This window comes from Cervus elaphus, chromosome 8 (assembly GCF_910594005.1).
Source record: "Cervus elaphus chromosome 8, mCerEla1.1, whole genome shotgun sequence".
In the NCBI taxonomy this organism is placed as follows: Eukaryota; Metazoa; Chordata; class Mammalia; order Artiodactyla; family Cervidae; genus Cervus; species Cervus elaphus.
Window position 1 is genome coordinate 37,705,921 of NC_057822.1, and position 21,677 is coordinate 37,727,597.

The 21,677-nt window shown below is 37.3% G+C and overlaps 1 protein-coding gene across 2 annotated transcripts in view; it reads right to left on the reverse strand.

The window, feature by feature from the left end:
* PIKFYVE (phosphoinositide kinase, FYVE-type zinc finger containing) overlaps nucleotides 1–21,677 on the reverse strand; it is a 77,020-nt gene that overhangs the window by 5,006 nt on the left and 50,337 nt on the right. For both annotated transcript variants that reach the window (XM_043910222.1, XM_043910221.1), the window contains 17 exons: nucleotides 21,495–21,666; nucleotides 20,677–20,855; nucleotides 18,746–18,859; nucleotides 18,181–18,289; nucleotides 17,923–18,077; nucleotides 16,975–17,065; nucleotides 14,449–14,509; nucleotides 12,764–12,901; nucleotides 11,838–11,958; nucleotides 9,993–10,088; nucleotides 8,384–8,467; nucleotides 7,540–7,637; nucleotides 5,403–5,567; nucleotides 4,007–4,066; nucleotides 3,169–3,345; nucleotides 1,981–2,084; nucleotides 952–1,080 (listed from right to left, as the gene is read on the reverse strand). In XM_043910222.1, coding sequence (XP_043766157.1) covers nucleotides 952–1,080; nucleotides 1,981–2,084; nucleotides 3,169–3,345; nucleotides 4,007–4,066; nucleotides 5,403–5,567; nucleotides 7,540–7,637; nucleotides 8,384–8,467; nucleotides 9,993–10,088; nucleotides 11,838–11,958; nucleotides 12,764–12,901; nucleotides 14,449–14,509; nucleotides 16,975–17,065; nucleotides 17,923–18,077; nucleotides 18,181–18,289; nucleotides 18,746–18,859; nucleotides 20,677–20,855; nucleotides 21,495–21,666 — 2,053 coding nt within the window. The remainder of the gene's footprint in view (nucleotides 1–951; nucleotides 1,081–1,980; nucleotides 2,085–3,168; nucleotides 3,346–4,006; nucleotides 4,067–5,402; nucleotides 5,568–7,539; nucleotides 7,638–8,383; nucleotides 8,468–9,992; nucleotides 10,089–11,837; nucleotides 11,959–12,763; nucleotides 12,902–14,448; nucleotides 14,510–16,974; nucleotides 17,066–17,922; nucleotides 18,078–18,180; nucleotides 18,290–18,745; nucleotides 18,860–20,676; nucleotides 20,856–21,494; nucleotides 21,667–21,677) is intronic.

A 21,677-nucleotide genomic window follows, 5' to 3' on the forward strand; every position in this document is an offset into this window, starting at 1 on the left:
GAATGCATACATTGCAATTGTATAATACAAAAAGCACATGGTGATATAACTGTATCATATGAAACTAATAACTAGGTACACAAATATTCAAACATGTCAGAAATATACTGACCCATTTAATCAACTATAAGAAACATTAACAAGTAACTCCAAAAATATACTGCTGAATCATAAAGCAGTTTGAAAAACAGATGTAAACAGTCTTAGGAAATTTCAAGTTTGATATCAAAACTGTGCAATTATAAAGGACGATGCAGAAGCAACAGCGTATTTCTAGGAACTTCTAGACAGTAGGAAAAGCAATGCTAGTCAGGGGACTTGGGAACTAGACTGGTGGAACCTGAGGTGTATTCTACAGACCACTGCTAGTCAGTTGTTCCTGACTCAAGATGAGAGAAAAGCTGGTGCTAGAATGTAAACTGATTACATCATTAAACCTACAGTTTAGTTTAGCAGTTGCTTTTGTCATAGCAAGACTTTCTCAATGAAGAAAGCAGTACATTAAATTACATTCTTTAAAAAAAAAATTACCTTCTAGTACATGCTCCTAGCTCCACAGACTGGAAACAGTTCAAAGACCAGCATATTTTGTTCTAGAATCTAGACTAACTTGAATTCTAGGAAGAGCAGTGAGACCTTGATAAAGTATTCAATTCCTCTGAGCCTCAGTTTCTCCATCTTTAAAATGGCCAGACCCATTGGATCTGCCTTCTTACTCTATAATTCTGTGTTTCTAGGATATTGTTTATGTTAAATTTTAGGACCAGTCCACAATATTCCTCTTTATTCTTTCCTAAAAGGTTCAGTAACTCAAAAGTTAAAGCTGACCTAGTGACCAAAGTTTAATATTTACTGTCAAATACCATGTTATTCTCTAATTCATTACGTTCAGGAACCAGAAGTACAAAGTGATCCAGCACCTTAATACTTTGCGTGGTTCATTATCCATACCTGTGCCATCTTTCTCCCGTAGAAAAGATTTTCCATGACAAGGAGATCTAGCTTCTTCTCAGTGTTGTTCTGAGAATTCTTATAACCAATTCTGTAAACTCCAAGAATCTTGGCCAATGCAGTAGGCCTCTAATTCAGCAAAGATAAAAGTAATCTCTTATCAAAAAGGATTACTTATGAATATTATGCTTAGTGAAGTAAGTCAGTGAAAGATAAATATTGTATGATATCACATACATGTGAAATCTAAAAAATATAGACATGAATGTACATGCAAAAGAGAAACAGACTTAAGAAATATAAAACAAGCTTGTGGTTGCCAACGCAGAGAAGGAATGGGGAAGGGACAAATTTTTCCCAGGAGAATAACAAACTACTGTGTACCAAACAGAAAAGCAACAAGAATATGTCATATATTAATATATAGGGAATTATAGCCATTATCATATAATAAATCATAATGAAGTAAAATCTGCAAATACAAATCATTATTCTGTATACCTGAAACTAATACAATAATGTAAGTCAACTATATTTTTTAAAAGGATTATTTATAATTTAATATCAATATCTGGATTATTCGTGTATTAACCAGACAAGATTTTCTATTAATATGGTCAGAAGACCTTAAAAGAAATTCTGAATCTATAACGCAAGTAAAGCAGCAATGCCAATAAAATTATTAGATCTTTAATATTCTCCCAAGGGATAATCCTTCACAATTTCTAAAATTCACAAATTTTATTATGACATAATTTTTCCAATAAAAGGCAACAAACCCATAAATGGAAAAAAAAAAATCTACATGACTCCTTCATATTCTCACTGGAAGGGTCTCTGTTTAATGACACGTGGGCAAACTGAACACACACACACACACACATAAGTAGGAAAAGTTTGAAATCCCTGCTTTCTGCCACACCTCAAAAGCACAATTCTGTTCACTTACTGAGAAAACTGCCCTTAGGACTTTCAGGATGTGAAATGGACCAGTAAACTCTAGTTACAGATCAGGGTTTGGGTCTCTACCTTTTGCTGAACGGCGTTTGTAATGTAATTGAAGTAGTGTGGTGCGAAGTCAAGAAAAGACTGAACTTCCAGACGAGGCATTTGCTTCAAAATGAATCTGTCATCTAAAAGGAAAAAATTTCACATTTATTCAGTTGCAATATTTACTGAGGTAATCTAAAATAAATCATTCTAAGAATCCTAAATGACTTGCTCACTTCATGTTTTGAAGGGATATTTTCTAGATGATAACACTGAGAAGATTTTGATCAGAACATAGTTCTCAAGTTGAAGGTTTGGAAGGGCTTCTGAGCATCTATATAGTCAAGAAAACTCTACATTTGACAGTTACACACCTGAAGTCATAGCTAGATGATTTACTTTTTAAAACTACCAAGTAAAATGTTACAGACTCCTTTGTTAGCAACCCAGGAACTAACAGTCATGAAAGCGCCTATCAAGCACATCTTTCCTGATGCATTTTCTCAAGTAACTGCACTCCTGAAGTCATAGCTAGATGATTTACTTTTTAAAACTACCAAGTAAAATGTTACAAACTCCTTTGTTAGCAACCCAGGAACTAACAGTCATGAAAGCACCTATCAAGCACATCTTTCCTGATGCATTTTCTCAAGTAACTGCACTTTCATTGAGTATGGAGAACTCAACGTGTAGTACAAATGGTCACAATCTGCTGTAAACTTCTGCAGGTTAAGGACTTGGCCTTCCAGTTTTCAAGTCAAATGTTTCTATTTTTATCTTTCTCCCATCAGCTCTGAGGTACCTTGTGAGTTTTCTAGATGTTCTCTGTTACTATTTACATGTGGAAAACTCTGGACTAGAAAGAATTTAGGGATTTGATCAATGCTTGTCTTTCATTATACACTATACACCATGTATTTTTTCAATGTTCTTCTTTCATCCTCTCAAGCATTAAAAGAAAAACATGTTTGCTAAATGACACATCACATTACCTCAGTTCAAGGGATTCATAAATTACCCGAGGGAAAAAAGATGGATGCCGCTTAATTGGCAAATGGTCAAAAAGGCCTTGGAGAAGGAAATGGCAACCCACTCCAGTATTCTTGCCTGGAGAAATTCTTGCCTCCAGTATTCTTGCATGGACAGAGGAGCCTGGCAGGCTACAGTCTATGGGGCTGCAAACAGTCGGACACAGCTGAGCAACTAAACAACAGCAAAAAGGCCTACCTTCAGTAGCGTAAAAGGCAGCTCCTGATTTGCCTCCTCGGGCCTGCCACGGAGAAGAGTGAGAAAGGGAACGAATGAAATCTTCTTCGCTGCTGCCCAGAATCACTTCTCGCATCTTATGAAACTCTCCCGCATAGTAGAGCCGACAGTAAAACTTGGCGTTGGCATCTGAAAATTCTATAAACAGAAATGTTTTTAGAAAAAAGCTCTTCTGAATCAGAAATATCTTTTCCTTCTTGCCCACTCCCACCCCCACACCAAATGCAAGCATTTAATTTTCTCCATGACAGTATTTTTCATGTTAAGTCTACTACAATCCTGTTTATCACTATTCTGTTATCTTCAGGAAGGATTAAGAGAGTACCTTAGGACCACCCTTACATATTTCTAGGAAAAAAACATAAAATAAGACTCGGTTCTAATTTTATGCTGGTTACAGCATTTTCATTGTTGTATGGTTACATCCTCAATTTCACTGTATGTGTTACTATTCTGGGTAACAAAACTTGTACACACAATTCTAGATGCCTTGGTAAGGCTCTGTGGCTCTAAATTATACAAGAACGAATTATTTAAACCTTATACATCTAGTTAAATTAAAATTTATAAATTAAATTATATTTCAATTAAATTTACAAATAGATTTCCTTTTAAATAATTAAATAATGTATACGTTATAAACTAAATCTAGATGAAACAAATGCTCATCAGCACAAAGACTTAGTATTCATTTCAAGAGATAGGATATTTATTTAGTGTGAAGCTAGGAGCTTCAAATAGTGGAGTTTGTTCAATTATAGTCCTGGGTCCCCAAACCAGAGATTTATCTCATACTTACGAAGCTCCACGTGAGGATTTGTAAGTTGTTTCTTCTGTGTATCTCCTCCATCTACTTCATCTAAAAGATTTAACATCATTAGTAAAGCCAAAGTTTTAGGCAGTTATCAGCTCATTTTGTGTATTCTTTTTCCCTGATATAAACTAAAAACTAAGTCAGTTAGTATTATCCTAGTCAAGCCACACTCAAGCAAGCATCATGTATACAATTAACTGTAAATTATTACGATAAAAATGTATGTACCTTTTGAAAGATCAAGTTTTAGATTAAAAATCAGAGAATTCAGATTGAAGAATAATTTTTCTTATAGTTAAATAATCCCTATGATAGCAATAAACTTACTCAATTCTAACATCAAGACTTTCTGTGGCTATTTTACCAGAGTTTATGATCAGTTTTTCCTGTGTATAGAGTAATGTTTTCCCAATATTCTGAGATGCTTTCTTTATCGTATACTAAGATATATAAAATATACTAATATCTACTTCAGAGCTGTTTTTTTTTTTTATTTTTTATTTGACTAATGTGTCCAGGCAAACTTATTGCCAATTACTGCGGAGTTGTAATATATTTTAACATCTAGAAGAACAAGTCATCCTCTAAGTTTCCCATTTCAAAATTAATTTTTTCAAAGCACCAATACCTTCTAAGGATCACAGCCTATAGAATACCAAACACAGATCTTAAATATTAATGAAAACATATCATGCAGTTTCTATTTTCTAAACTACTAATTCATGCTGTAACCCAGGGGTTGCCAAACTACTCCTCTAAAGGGCCAGATGGTAGGTATTTCACTCAGTTGCCGCTACTCAACCTGCCAATATAGTGGGAAAGCAGCCAGACAGTAAGTAAATGAAAGGGCGTGTCTGTGTTCCACCATAACTTTATTTACAAAGACAGGTCAGCTTAGTTATCTGACTCCTGGTCTAACCCTGTATTCAAACACCATCAGGGAGACGTATTTTTTTAAATACCTAAACGAAGGTGGGTATCAGTAGCTTCCACCTTACAGAGACTGGAGAAGAAAGGGGATGTCTGAGAGGGCAATGGGATGACCTCTCAGTGTATTGAACATACACTGTGAGCTACAGGGTGAGACAGATGCGTAATGTCACTTAGTCCTCAGTAAACCTTGGAAGACACTGCTTTTCCACTTTATCGGTACAGCAAGTAAGGATTTCTGATTCCTCCACCTGGTAAGAACAGTGATACCTGAAACCAGCTGGATTCTCCCAGCACCAGGCTTTTCCCACTTGACCCCACCACGGTGTGAGAAGAGCGGGAAGGCCCTGGTTTCTGCAAGAAGCATCTACTTAAAGCTATAAGGAACATAACCAACTGAAGTAAGTAAATCCAAGCCTAGAACAAGCACATTTGGTCTCCTTCAACACACCTTGAGGCTCAATGCCTTGATTCTCCGTCCCCTCCTTGCCCGTCTGCCCCACTTGGTAGTAAGCACTATCTGCTCCACGTAAGGTCTCTCTCTTCTGGGAAGAGAGGTCAGGGCTTTTCCCTGCTGTCCCTCGGAAGAAGGACAACATTCCAGAAGCCTTTTTGGCTAAAAATAAGAGGTAACATATTAAGTACCGGTCACTGCAGGTAGAAAAATAAAAATTTTCAATTCATTCCTATGTAAGCAGTAACCATTATATGAAAGTAATAAATAAGAGTAACACTGATAGATTCATTTGCACAGATTATTATTCCACATGGTTTATGGGGGCTTTAGGGGGCAATCAAGCACTCTTATTATCAAAAACAGAAGAAAAGCAATGTTCAGATAGCTACATATCAAAATGTGAGAAATTATTAAATACAGAGAAAGACTTTAAAAAATTTCTTTCCAAGGCTGTCACAGTATCTTAAGCAACAAGTTTAAGATGGGGCTAGGTTCTTATAGTATTACAGTACACCTCATTAAACTAATACAGAACAGTATTTCAAGCTACGAGGATTCAGTTAAAAGTAACATATTTATATCATCTGTGTTCCTATATTTTAACACAGCAAAATATATAATTTGAGTTTTAGCATTTTTCAAAAATAAGTAATACAGGATGACAAAAGATATCACTAAAGCTTGCTCTATACTTTTATTCTTCCTTTTGAGCCTCATCATATCATTAATACATATGATCCTAATTTTGGGGTAGCCTTTCCCTCCTCCAAGGAATCTTCCCAAGCCAGGGATCTAACCGAGGTCTCCTACACTGCAGGTGGATTCTTCACGAGCTGAGCCACGAGGAAAGCCCAAGAATACTGGAGTGGGTAGCCTATCCCTTCTCCAGCGGATCTTCCTGACCCAGGAATCGAAACTGGGTCTCCTGCATTGCAGGCAGATTCTTTACCAACTGAGCTATCAGGGAAGCCCTTTGTACATTTACTATTAACAAAATCCACACCAAATCTCAATCATTAAGTGCTTACTTAGGGTAGCAGACACTATCAGAGTCTCCTCAATATCCAATCCCACTTTCTTCCTTGCTAACAGAGCTCCAGTTTTCTTTGGGGCAGCAGCATGCAGTGTTAAGGAAATGAATCATGATTTGTATAAGCTAGCCAGGACAATGCTGCTCACCACTTTCTCAGTCTCCTTTACAGGAAAGGGTGGCCATGAGACTCAGTTCTAACCAATGAGACTGAAAAGAAAAGGGAATTTCCTAATAAAAGGGAAGAGCAGAAGCTTGTACCTCCCTTCCTTCTGCCTCAAATGCAGACAATAGGTGGGACATCTCTGACCATGAGTAAAATTTAAGAGAATCAAAGAGAAACTAACCCCTATGTTGTCATGACAAAGCTAAGTGGCTGAACCAATGCCTGAAACTGCCCACCTGCAGATGTTGCTATTTTAGAAAAATAAACTATCCTTTGTGTAAGCCCCAGTAGTCATTTGAGTTTTCTGTTCAGTTCAGTCACTCAGTTGTGTCCAACTCTTTGTGACCTCATGGACTGGAGCATGCCAGGCTCCCCTGCCCATCACCAACTGGGTTTTCTGTTACTTGTAGGGAATATTCCTAACTGACAAAGTCAAAGAGACACAACTTCAAATCCCTGCTTCCCACTACCTGTGTAACCTTGAGCGAAATGCTTAATCTAGGTCTTAACTTACTTTCTGAAAAATGGAGATATGTCAAATATGGGGTTATTGTGGGAATTAAAGGAGATAAGACATGAAAAGTTCTTTTCACAATGCCAACAATGCTGCAAAAACAAACCAACAAAAAACTGATGTTATATTTTTTATGCTGCATGCTTTAAACTGAAAGCTCTAGCCAAGAAGGCCAATCCTGTTTCTTTTTGCATGGACCTTCTTTTTGCATGAAATGCTTCTAGGCATTTCAAACTCAAAAACTTAAAAATCAAAGAAAAGTGAAATATACACAAAAGAAGATATATAAAAATTTTACATCCATATTATATTTCAAAGATCAGAAATAATAAGTCCTTGCCAGATGGCATTTCTTACTTAATGTGTTTTCTTCTCCAAACCACAATTACACACACAAGTACTTCTCCACTTATAATCTTACTTGGTTGTGGTTCTGTGTCTACAGCACGGTTTGTCTGTCCTCCACTGATCTCAGGTAATCTAATTGGGCTGCTACTCTTTGGTCTGCTGTCTAAAGAACTAAAATGAGAAACAGAAGAAAAGTTGGTTTTACATGATTCAGACACAAAATAACAAGTATTCTAATTCATGTGTGAATCTACTTTCCACCTAACCCCACCCACAATATCAGAAATCTGGTTCATAATTTATATAAACACAGGTTAGCATGGAAGAAAGTCTTGAAATGTATACCAGACTTTTAAGAAAACGAAAAATGTTAAAGCTATAAGAGTATAGGGTCTTAAAATATTTTTCTCAAGTCTATCAGAGCTATATTATAGCACCCACCAAGTCAATGGTGACAATTATGACAATTTCTGCCTCAAATACCTAAAATACTGAAAATACTTAAAGAGCTGATTTGGCAGAGGTTTGCTTTGCTTTTTAGCTGTTAAGATCTTTAATTATTACGGAAAACTCTTAAATTATTTAAAGTACAAAGCTAGGCAGTAGTTTACCAATTTTAGAAGTTAGTATTTTTTAAATATTAACAGCAAAGAGAACTTAAAAACTTAAAAATGTAAATATGCAAAACACTTTGAACTTCTATGACAATTATAAGAAAACTGCAACCTAGTGGACTTTTTTTAAGGTCTTTTGCTATACCCGAATTTTGTTCTGTCAATTACTGGCTAAAAAATGAGTGCCACTGATTATATTCTAGAAACTTTTACATCAACAATAAGCTGTAATAAAACTGAAATAGGAACACCTAGAAAATGATACAGTTCAATTAAAATAAATTTTCCTCAATCACAGATCACCTGTTTGTTGGAAGCCCTTCTTCAGCACTGTTCCGCTGAGTGGCTTTGGACAATTCCTCTAAGGCATTCCGGTATTCTTTACAGCTTAGGATAGAAACAGGTTGAAATATGTTAAACATTGAGGTATTTTTTTAAAGTAAATCATATGCTTTAGAATAAGCTTTGCATTATAGAAACACAAACATTATAAGCATCCACATCTAATGTACTTAGACAAATACATTAGAATTAACTAACAAAAGTTATCAAGTAGAAGCTTCATGAAGAAAGTCAATATATTCATCAAAAAATAATACAAAATATAATCCAACACACCAACCAGACTCAATATACTAAACAATGATTGTGAAGGCCTTCATACTAACATTTAGATCAAATGCCTTCTGGGGTTGAAGAGCTAATTGACAAGCATGAAACTTCACCATTTAGTGTAATAGGAAAGGGACTTGAGAGTGCTTTTCAACTTAAAAGTACTCAACTTTAAGGAAAAAACACTGTTTCTTTTTAAGGTTGCACTGTCCAACAAAATCCAACTAGCAGCCTGGGAGCCCTGATTTAGATAAATCAGATGTGAGCATGTATTATTTTTCCAAGATATTAGAAAAAGGTGACGTCAGCTAGAAAACCTGCTTCCTAATAGTACAAAACACATGTTTTTTTTGGTTGACTTTCCCGCTTTTCATGTAGTATAACTAACCAATAAAATGAGAAGCAAATACTTCATGAACATCAAAAGGCAATGATAAAAGAATGTATCATATGGAATCTTCTAAAGGAAAAAATTCCTTATTACCCAAATAGTAACTCTAAACTCCATAAATGCTGAAGTCTATAAATCTATCTTATTTATTCCTTATACCCAGTACCTAGTATACCACACATTGCAACATTCAAATATTGGGTGAACAAGTGGACAACTTGTAACCACTATTAAAAATAAAATTTTAATTTCAATGTCTTTCAATAAGGAGAAAAACTTTTTTTATTAAACATCTTAGATTCTACTCAAACTAGGTACTATCACTGCCAAGACATCATTAAGATTAAAAAGCTTTGTTATTTTAGACACGATATATAAAGATTTTTAAACAGGGGTCCTTCTTTAGGACACATAACTGTGGGCATGTAAATGAGTTAAGGCATAGGAACAGCATTACTCTAAAGAAACTTTACCTTCTATGTGTGGGAAGCAGGAAGGAAGTGAATGAAGAATACAAAAAAGATATTCAGAGGATATAAGGCAGATATGTTCCAAGTATTATATCAATAAATAAACCAAAGGAAAGGCTACAATGGACACGTATTATAATATAGAGAATGGACAGAGAATATAAGAATTAGCAAATAACTTGCCTAGTTAAGTTAATTATTAGGAGCTTGCTTAAGAATCATCCTGTTAATATTTGGGTAAACAGTACATTACCAGATACAAAAAGAATAAACTGTCTCACCCAAAGGATATATATTCTGCACTTTTATTTACTACTTTACATTTACTTATATTTTGCTCTACTCTATGTAACAGAGCTCAACAATACAGCAATTAATAAATAAATACACATAAAATATAAAAATACAAACACAGGTGAAAAAGTCCCATGAGTAATACCTGAGAGCAAAAGCAATGATGGAGCTGGGCTCCTTCTCACAGACTGCAATGGGCACTCGTTCATGTTCATACATTAAGTAGTGTTTATCTGGATCGCTGTTCAAAAACAAATAAATCAGAACAAAATTAGCAAAAAACCACATATATGACCCATTAGCACAATTACAAGTAAATCTCAGGACAATTTTAAGTTAACTAAATAATGCACAATTACATGAACATAATTAAGCCAAAATGTATGCAGAACCTGAACGAACAGCCAAGGAAAAAAGATCAACAGAAAGTTTTTAAAGGCAACTGAAAATTATTAGAACTGTTTTTCAAATCAGAGGGTCCTGGAATCATCAAACAAAGTTTTCTACATTGGCAAGACGATGTGCCATATTTATCTCAAAAAGTATTTACAATGAATAGCAGAAGTTTAAGAGATTTTGTTCTACTATAAGTTTGAAAGAAAAGTCTTCTGGAAATTGTGGAAATGTACCACTAATCCAGCAGTAAATGACATAAAGTATTCAAGCCTTTTATACATTTATACCACAGAACATACAGCTCAAGACATGAGCTCCTGAGAGCAGGAATTTCCCTTATTGATCTTTCTCTACATCCTGAGATGTAGACTCAGGTGACACTCAAGCTGACACTCCATAAGTTTAAACATTAACTGAATAAATAAATACAGAAGCCAGCTGAGAACAAAATTAACAAAGGTCCATCTTTTGAATACATCTGTTTCACTGGAGCAAGCATCATCAGCTGATAACCAGACATGTCAACCAGTAGAAGAAACACTCTCACAGCCAGCCTATGTTTTTCCCCCACTGTGAGAGAACCTGGTACAAACAAGATTACACAAAAACTTGCATGGGCCATTGCAAATCATCACCACTGTTATGCACCATGTCCCAGTAAAGTACTGGGTCACTAATACCCTCATATACAATTAGCAATATGTTTTTATGATCATGAGATCAATTGTTGATGTTATTTAATCGCTAAGTCATGTTCAACTCTTTGCAATCCCATGAACTGCAGCATGCCAGGCTCCCCTGTCATTTTTGGCTTCGACTCAAGAGGAATACCAACTTTCCACAAGCACCTCAAGAGGAGGCTTCTCTCAGCTATAGGCATGTGAGAGGGACCCTGAGTTTGTGGCCTCAAGTGGAATGGACTATCTCCGGGAGTTTGCTCAAACTCAAGTCCATTGAGTCAGTGATGCTATCCAACCATCTCATCCTTTGTCACCCTCTTCACCTCCTGCCCTCAATGTAGCAGTATATCTTTTAAAATGTGTGTGTGTGTATATAAGCAATTTGTTATTAATCTACTTATCCACTGTTAATATATAAAGACTACATGTTCCACAAAGTACATTATACAAAAAGACAACTCTTTTATGGTAATGGAGGGTAATTTTGGATTGAGAAATACATATATAAAGTTAAATAAACATATTTAAATATGGAGAGTATATCCATAGCTGCTGCTGCTAAGCTACTTCAGTCATGTCTGACTCTGTGCGACCCCATAGACAGCAGCCCCCCATAGACAGCAGCCCACCAGGCTCCATCGTCCCTGGGATTCTCCAGGCAAGAACACTGGAGTGGGTTGCCATTTCCTTCTCCAATGAAGGAAAGTGAAAAGTGAAAGTGAAGTCGCTCAGTCGTGTCCGACTCTTCGCGACCCCATGGACTGCAGCCTACCAGGCTCCTCCGCCCACGGGATTTTCCAGGCAAGAGTACTGGAGTGGGTTGCCATTGCCTTCTCCAGTATATCCACAGAGAAATCTTTAAAATGAAGTGAAAATAAAACCACCCAACAGCCACTGGCTTATATAATACTTACAAAGGAAACGGAATAGGATTATAGCTATTTCCTGGAAGCAAATTTGCAAAGATGGCTTTCATGGTTGATTTTTCCTTCACCTGGCTGTCTGTAGATCCCAGCAAATGTCCATCAAATACATCTAGAATGAAAAATATTCTACTTATATATTAATATTCAGGAAGAGTAAAAGTATAAAGTGTCAACTATATTTCTTTTCCTTTTTGGAACAGACATGGGTACACCATAATTACCGATTATGGTGTAAAATTTTTGATCTAGGAATAATGACTATCTAACAGGAAGCAACGATGAAGCATACACAGCTCTGACCCCGAGGGGCTTATTTTTTTTACATTTCAACATGTTTGAAGTTGAGATCATCCTGCAATCAATGGCCTCTTACCCTCAAGGGGCCAGGCAGCAGCCATGGTGAAATTACTGGCCAAGCATGCATGAACTCAGTCCCAGCTGTTCCTGTTGGCACTTCAACTCAGCTATGAGTACTGTGGCTACTACACCTGAGTTTAATTGCAATTTAAAAGTTATGTTTAAAGTTTGCACTACAATTAAGTAGTTGGTGCTTAAACAGAAAGCAAGGAAAGAAAGGGAAAAGGCATACATCTATTATTGGCGAAACAAATGTCTGTCATTGCAGAAGTGGTTGCAATTTTTCTTTCTTTCTTATAAGGGAACAATCGTGCGCTTTATGAGACTTAAGAAAATATTAATAATATCCCCAGAAAGTAGATAAAGTTGAATAGCATTTGTTACTGAGACAGTCAAGCAGTGCAACTGAAGAAGGGATATGGTAACAAGCTACATCTAAAGGAGCACTTTCAATGGTAAAAATTTTAAATCGCAAGGGCTGAGAAAGCATTGTGCCCCAGCACTCAGGGTGTTTGTCTCTACCGGACAAAGTACAGAAATAGTGACTTGACCTGTACCTTCAGAACTGCTGGCAGTATCGAGCTCGGGGGGCCCTCCCATGGCCTGCTCAGGCACGCCTTCAGGAGAAGTAGGCAGCTGGAGATGGGGGGAACTGGTGGAGCTCTGACTGGACAGGGTGGTCAAGAAGCGGTCCTCTAAAGAAAAGCACCATTCAAATGAGCCACTTTAAAACATCACGTCCATGTCTACCTAATAACAACGTTTTTAAAATGCCAAAACCTTTTTCTACTTCATAAACGAAAGAATTTTAGCTTCTTAAATAAAGTTATATAGGTCATTTCACAAATGAATTTCAGAAATTTCAGAAATGGATATAAAAATCCAGGCAGGTTATATGACTCGACCATAATCAGATCTTAGTGACAGTAGGATGACTGGCAACCAAGTCTAGCACCGCTCCAATACTCCCTGCACTGGACCATAATGCCTGGGCTTCCCTAGGAGCTCAGCCGGTAAAGAATCTGCCTACAATGCAGGAGACCCCAGTTTGATTCCCAGGTCGGGAAGATTCGCTGGAGAAGGGATAGGCTACACACTCCAGTATTCTTGGGTTTCCTTGATGGCTCAGCTGGAAAGGAATCTGCCTGCAATGCAGGAGACCTGTGTTCAATCCCTGTGTTGGGAAGATCCCCTGGAGAAGGGAACAGCTACCCACTCCAGTACTCTGGCCTGGAGAATTCCATGAACTTTTTATTTTAGCCCATAGGGTCACAGAGTCAGACATGACTGAGTGACTTTTCATTTTCATAATGCCCACCTAAATATTTTGTTCATTCAATTTAATAAGGAATGAAATTATGACACTATTAAGGGGAAAAAAAAAATCAGGTTTATTCTCAAGGGGGAAATTCACTTAATTATAATAGAAAAATGCCAAGAATTCCAAGTTGAGTTTCTATTCTACCAAGATAGTCTAAGTAAATTTCCCTTCCAATTTCCTACAATGATGCCAAGTTATTCAATAAAATATTGAGGAAAAACAGCTTAAGTCTAGAAAAGATTTTAGCGATATAAAAATATCAACTAAGCTTTGTCTGATTTTTTTTTCCTACAAAACCAGGGACTTAACTGTAGCACAATCAAGACACAAATTCAGTTTCCTTTCATCTTTCTGTTCTTCCCCTAAAAAGCAGCCTTCTCTATTGATCATCTGGCTTCCCTGGTAGCTCAGCTGGTAAAGAATCTGCCTGCAATGCAGGACACCCTGGTTCGATTCCTGGGTTGGGAAGGTCCACTGAAGAAGGGATAGGCTAACCCACTCCAGTATTCTTGGGCTTCCCTGGTGGCTTAGCTGGTAAAGAATCCACCTGCAATGAGGGAGATCTGGGTTAGATTCCTGGGTTGGGAAAGCCCTGGAGAAGGGAAAGGCTACCCACGCCAATATTCTGGCCTGGAGAATTCCATGGACTGTAGAGTCCATGGGGTTGCAAAGAGTCAGACACTACTGAGTGACTTTCACTCGCTTCACTATTGATCGTCTATTTCTCTATCCTAACTTAGGCAATGTATTTTATAATAATCTTAAACTGACACTGCTTACAAATGCTTTACAGCAAGGAAAAAAATGTCTCTGACCAACTGCATCAGAAAAAATTCTCACAATTTAGTGTTTAAAACAACTTTTAGACTAAGAAACGTCTTTAAATTCAATGACAGGTGATCACTAGACTCAAGGACCAACCTTTTTCTCCGTTTGGAAGTCCTGGAGAAGCATTCCGTGGAGATGCATCCACTGCACTTATCTGTAGAGAAGGAAATATTCTGTTCTTGAGGAAATGTTAAAATCACACTAAAAAAATTTTTAACAAAGTGAATCTTACTCTTTCAACCTCTTAAGAATTATTAATACTGATTCATTTAAAAATAACAATAAACCCATTACATATTACTATAAACAACACATTTTAATTAAAAACAGATTTTTTTAATTGGTAAAAGAGTGGCCTTGTTTTATGCTTTTACAAATACTTTAATGTCTAGAAGACATTAAAGTCTTCTTTTAATAAAAGACAGTTAAATTCCTCTCTGACTTCTGCATTTAATCTGTTGAGCTGTATTATTATGACTAAACTTATAAAGATACTCTAGCCTCACACAGTTATGTAGTTGAAAAAGGGAAATCTCTCAGAGCCCTTGAAAGGGTCTAGGAACTCTGGGGTCCTTGAACTACATTTTGAGAATACCTTCTAAACAGTAGCTCACAGACTCAATAAAATATCCAGGAACTACTTATGATTATCCATTAAGCCCAGCAACCTTTTGTTATCCACTGGACTTTCTCAAGTCCCATAATCCATTGATAAAATATATGTTTAAATGATTGTCAGCCCTGTGTACAATGTCATTAAAAGTCATTTCTTACATTGCTACTTACAATGTCCTTTGATTTGCTTACCCAAACAGAGACCTCCCTGGTCATCCTACATAAAATAACTCATCATCACCTACTCCCTTGGCATTACTCTCCATTTCTCATTAATTTTTTCCTCATAGCTTTGCTTCCACCTGTTTTTTAAATGTTTATTGGTTCATCTGTTTATTGTCAGTCTCACAAACAAACGTTCCATGGGAATAATAACTATGGCCTTCATCCACAATTGTGAACTTTCGTGTTCACGTTTGTGAACCCTGAGAGCCCTGCACTCAGAACAGTGTCTAAAAGCACTCAATAAGTATTTATCAAATGAATGAATATAAACACAAAGGCAATGCTACAGATTTTCAAATCAACTTTCAATCTTTCAAAAAGAAAATCATCTATTGACTGATTTTATATTTTCAGTTCCATGTCTCCATATTATAAGCAAAGGTCTTACAGCACTAGCTTCACAGTTTCATCAGTAGGCAAACAGAAAGGCCTTTAGCAGTGTGTGAGAATCATTAACAGTCCCAGACTACTTGGAAATACTAATAAATCATCTTCATAATTCTTATTCTCACCCAAACTTTAAAGAAAAGTGATTCCTACACAGTTATTTATGAGACAAAAAGGAGAATTCAGTGACAGTGTTCCTAAATAATACAAAGATCTAAGGCACTTGGACCCATCATTCCATGAAAATACTCTGCTACAAGTACTATACACTTGTACAAAAGAAACATTCTCTCAAAAGCCCTCATGGTATCAGAATAGTAAGTCCTTAAAATATACTGACGTTAATTCATCTGTTCATGGTTAGCACAGTAGCAGAATTTGGTGATGATCCCAAAGAACTGCGCACTCTGGGACACATACACACACACATACCACACACACCTTCAATCAAACATGAATCCAGATACTGTTGCGAAGGGATTCTATCATGTATGTAAGATCTCAAATCAGTCAGCCTTAAACTAGGGAAATTAAGCAGGTGGCCTGACCTGCTAATCACGTGTCCTTTAAATCTGTGTCCAGACGTGAGACACAGAACTCAAGAGATCTGAAGCATGAGAAGGATTCAATCCACTGCTGTAGGCTTTGAAGATGAAATGGGCCACGTGCAAGGAATCAGGCAGTCTCGAGGAGTTAAGACTTGCCTCTAGTCAAATGCCAGCAACGAAAGGGGGACCTCAGTCCTATAACCATTAGAGTTGAACTCTGCCAACAACCTAGATGAGCCTGGGAAAAGATGCTGAGCCTCAGATAACCACCCCGCCCAAACCTTCATCTCAGCCATGAGAATGAGCAAAGAACCCAGCCATATACTCTGCCAGAGTCCCGACACACTGTGAGATAACAGATTTATGTCTTAAGTCACTAAGTCTGGGGTAAGGTGTTAAACAGAAGGAGAAAACTAACACAGTTAGGCAAGGTTAATTAAACCACCACATAGAACTAACCTGGTACAGCCTCTTAAGAAAATCTTCTCACTTAAGCAGAGAGATGAAGCACACCCAAAATTCATAGTAAAATAGGACTGTGTTACACACCCAGGGCATCCACACCTTCTCCTTCACAGCACCTATTGCCTCTGTGATGCTATCCTCAGTGATGCCAGTAGACAGCAGTTTTTAATAAGTATTTCAAATAAATGAATTATAATGTATTTTATTTCAGGCAAAGATAAAAAAAAATTAAGCCAGGTCACACCAAGAAACCTGACAGCTTCAAGATTAAAAACACTAATATTATCAATAAAGTATATATTCAATTACCACTTCTAAGTGTTACAAGAGAAATTATTATATTTATCACAATTAAGACCCCAAGACAAAACAACATTACCTTGCTTTCTTCACCCTGTCTCAGTCTTCCAGGACTTGGAGGAACTGAAGGCCGCTTCCTACCCTTTTCTTGTTGGAAAAGGTCTTGCAGCCTACAATTAAAGAAAAAAAGGAAAAGTGAAAAGAAGGACATGGTTTTCTTTCTAATATCCTGAATAATGCATACACATATTCTCCTTATAGCTTTGAAACCACAATAATTAATTTTCCTATTTCAAAAGCAATAGATTTTACAGCTGTACATAACTAAGTTTTGTTTTATTTCTAATCAGCTAATCAGTTATTATTGATATGGTTATGGTTAGTAAAGAATAGCAAGTTATAATGAGACCAACAGACCAAGGCTCAAAGCCCAGCTCTGAAAATCAACAGCTATATAACTTGGGCTAATCCCTTAGTCTCATAGAGCCACAGTTTCCTCTGTAAAATGAAAGCAGTATATACACATGTGGGATTCAAAATCAGATAAAAGAGTGCATGTCCATCTGGTGCCTGACTTAGTGCCCAGCATCATCCAAGTGCTCAATAAATAAATGCTATACTAATCCAACTGAACTTTTCAATATGCATTAAAAGGGAACAATTTCCCCAAATAAATATTTAAATACAGGTATAAAATACACAAAACAATCAGTTGAAACTCATGGCCTAACACCCAATAATTACTCCATGGTTTACTATTACAGATAAATTAGATTCAGTTAGCACACATACTGTATTTGAAATAGCAACAAAGGCTATTCTCATCTCTTTTTTTTTTGTATCTTTGCAAACTGCACTTTAAAGGATGAAAGAAGTGGAGGGTGGTAGGAGCGATAAAAATAAAACCTCCTACAACTTGAGAGTAAAAGGCAACATCCACAACTAACAAGGACATTTAAATCAAAAACATCCTGGCAGAGCACATTTTGCAACAATATGAAAGAAACACCTGACTGCAGAGTCACACCTGTTATTCCAAGCTTGCAGCGCCTCGCAGAGGCTCTGTTTCTTGGCGATGAGCGACTCGAAGACCGACTGCAGCTGCTGGGGGGTCTCCCCGGAGGAAGACAGGAGCCGCGCCTGCATCTTCTCAGTCCAGCCCTTGAACTCGCTGTCTTCCATCTAGGGGGACAAAAACCGCTCCAGCAATCTGAGACGCACCCCAAAGGGAACTTCTAACAAGTTCACAACTGACTGCTGGGTTTCTGTCAGAAAAATGAATTACCTCTTTTTGTGCAAAGATATCTTCCATTTTTTCCTCTCTTGATTTGCTAAATGTATCAGTTTTCAAAGATGCAAGTCTTTCATCCACAGCAAGATATACCTGTGAAACTCTTAACAAACATTAAACATTTTAGAAAAGTTAGAATCAAACTGTCTAATCTCACACAAGTATAAAAAAGATGGGCAAAACCACTACAATATTGTAATTAGCCTCCAATTAAAATAAATAAATTTTTTAAAAAGTAGAAAAAAGATGTACACAGAACTTTAGTAAGAGCTTATCTAACTAAGAATCACATATAATTTTGCAAAACAAAAAAGACCTGAAAGGATGTACATCAAAACATAACAGTTGCTATGCTTGGGAGAGTCTGATTTCTTTATTAATACTTTTGTGTATTGTCTACATTTTCCCATTTCTACATCAGACATATAAAACATACAATTAGAAAAATAGGTTATTTCTGTTTTCAAAGAAAGCTGAATGAACAAACAAGATATTTAAAATAGTTTAGATTTCAGGCAGTACTAAATAAAAACAGATGATCAAAGAAAATGAAACTTACTTTTGAAAGAAGTCCTTCAGATCCTGAAGAAGGGACACTTTTAATGGGACTTGACGTTTAATGAATATTTTGGGAAGTGGAACACACACTTCAAGAAGCCGAATGGGAGAATAACTGTGAGAGGAGAAAATACAAGTAATAGTAGAAAAGTGAAAAATATTTTAATATTTTGAGCAGAAGTGTATCATGACAGCCAACTAAGTCTTATGGGCATAAGAGATCATAAAGTTTCTATAAAATGGCATTTTCAAACAACCAAAAATACTGAAGACCACTTTCAATCATTACCAATATCCTTCCCAGTTTTAAAAAGATTTTGTTCTGTGTTGTTTTCCCCCTGCATTGTGCTATCATCATTTATCCCGGGGCCACCCTTGTGTGCTTTAAAAACAAATGACTGGGATATAAACCTCCATAAAGAGCGAGGAACTCCTTCCTACAATCAGCTTAGACACAGGTATTCACTACCTTCTCAGCTCCCAAGGATTCTTCATGAGTTTCCTTTCTACCTGAAGTTCATGTTGTCTAGTAAATGCTCTTTCCAACCTAGGCCCTAGGTTCATGGTTAATAGCTCTTGCTTAAAAAAGGAAATAGGTTCAATTACAAATATTTTCTGAGGACCTATTATGTGTCAGATGCTGTTTTAGGTGCTGAGCAAGGGCCAAAATTCCTGCTCTCATGATTCAGGAACAACAAGATTTGGGCAATAAATAGAAACAAATACTTAAAACATACCTTATGCCAGAGAGTAGGTGCTACAGGGCAAAATAAAGGGCGAAAAAGAAGCAAGGAGTGCTAGGGGTGAGAAGAAGTCAGGGCAGGTGAAATCTGAACAAAGATCTGAAAAAAGTAAGGAAAAATAAGCAAATGTCTAGAAGCAGGCAGCACAGAGATGGAAGAACAATGAGAGGCTCCCAGGAAGGAGGTTAGCTGGCATAACTGAGGCCCAGCCTGGAGGCCAGCAAGGCTGAAACACGGGGCGTGAGGGGAGAGGAGTGGGGGTGAGAAGCCTGAGTATGAGGGGCTTCGAGGCCCATAAGTGGACTCTGGCTTTCACTCGGGATGAAACAGACACCACTGGAGCCTCCAGAGAACAGGAGTGGCCTAAGCTGGTTTTCATATAATAGGACCACTCTGACTGCTGTGCTGCAGGGCGAGGCTAAAGGGAAGCTGGTTGAGGTTATTGCAATAATCTAGGGAAGGACGACAGAGATTCAGTTCAGAATGGGAGTGCTGGAGGTGGTGAGTTATGTTCAGATTCTGGATATATATATGGCTATGCTGGGTCTTTGCTGCTGTGCGTGGGCTTCTCACTGCAGTTAGCTTCCTTGTTGCAGAGCGCAGGCTCTAGGGGGCAGGCCCAGCAGTTGTGGCCCTTGGGCTTAGTTGCTCCACAGCATGAGATCTTCCTGGACCAGAGATCAAACTCATGTCCCCTGTGCTGGCAGGCAGATTCTTAACCCCTGGACCACCAGGGAAGTCCCTAGATTCTGGATATATTCTGAGAGCTTTCTCAATCATTTAAAACCATTCTTTGAACTAGTGATTTCAGCTCTATCCAGCTCTATCCAATTATCCTTATGCTAAGTAATGTCTTACCAAAAATTCTGACAGGCTCTCAGATGCAAAACCAATGTTAAGAGGCACACCTGCAATAGCAAATCTACCAGTTTATATCATGACTCCATCACTTGCTAGCTCTATTAGGTAGCTATAGGGTCTCTAAGTCAGGGTAATAGTAACACATTTCTTAAAGGATTAAATACAATAATAGCACTGAAAGCTCTTTGCAGGGTATGGCCCCGTATTTGCAAGGCTGATGGGGAGGGAACAGCACACACCAAAAGTGAGTTCAATCTAGTAACAGTGGAAATGCGACAAAGCCTTCCAGGGAGTGTGTGTCTGTGACAAGGTTGCTCAGGCTTCTTACCTGAAAGATGCCACCATCTGATTATAGGAGAAATACTGGTGATAATCATGGTGGATGGAGTGACCACACGGCTCAGCATTGGCTCTGCGGGTATACTGGTGTCCATAAAACCTAAGTTCAAGGTATTTTGCAAATGACATGGACCAAGACTCATTGGAAAGAGCGACAACTGGTGTTACCTGAAATTCAGCATAAATTGTTTGTTATCTAATCACATACTAAGAATCTTTTTTAAAAAAATGTATTTTCTTCTTTAGTACAAGTCTAGTATATTCTGACTGCAGAAAACAAGAAAAAAAAAAATTTAGAGGTGGGTGGGGTGAGGGATGACTACGGAAACTGTCTCATCAGTAATCCTACCACTACCATCAATATGCTAGTATGTTTGCTCTCTTTCCATACATGAAAACATATATCCTTAGCCAGGATATTTATAAATAAAAACTCTTTCTTATAGCTTCATAACCTTGATTATTAGTAATATATCATATTTTCCCTACATTGAATATTCTTATGCAGCTTGATTTTTAATGGCTGCAGAATATCCTATTATATGGACATGTTTAACCAATCCCTATTGGTGGGCATTTAAAACATTTCAAGCTTTTCATTATTTTGATGAACTTTTCAATGTAGGTATATATAAACACGCTTATTAAGTATCCATAACGATTTCCTTGCAATAAATTAATAAAAGTGGAAACTGGTAGGTCAAAGAAAGGCATGAACATTTATCTGGTCTTTGACACTTCCCCACAAAAAGAACTATAGAAAGAAATGATACTACACGCAATAGAACAGCAACAAGGTACACTTACCTGTTTGCAGATTCTGCACCAGGAGTAGGTGAGAATTGTATGCTGATATCCAGGTACTGGAGAATCCAGCTCCTTTAGGATTATCTGCACACAGCCTTGGCCATGGACGAAGCGTCGAATGTGGTGCACCATGGGGGTATCACAGAACATGCTAGGGCACTGATAGGAAGGCCTTTGACAAAA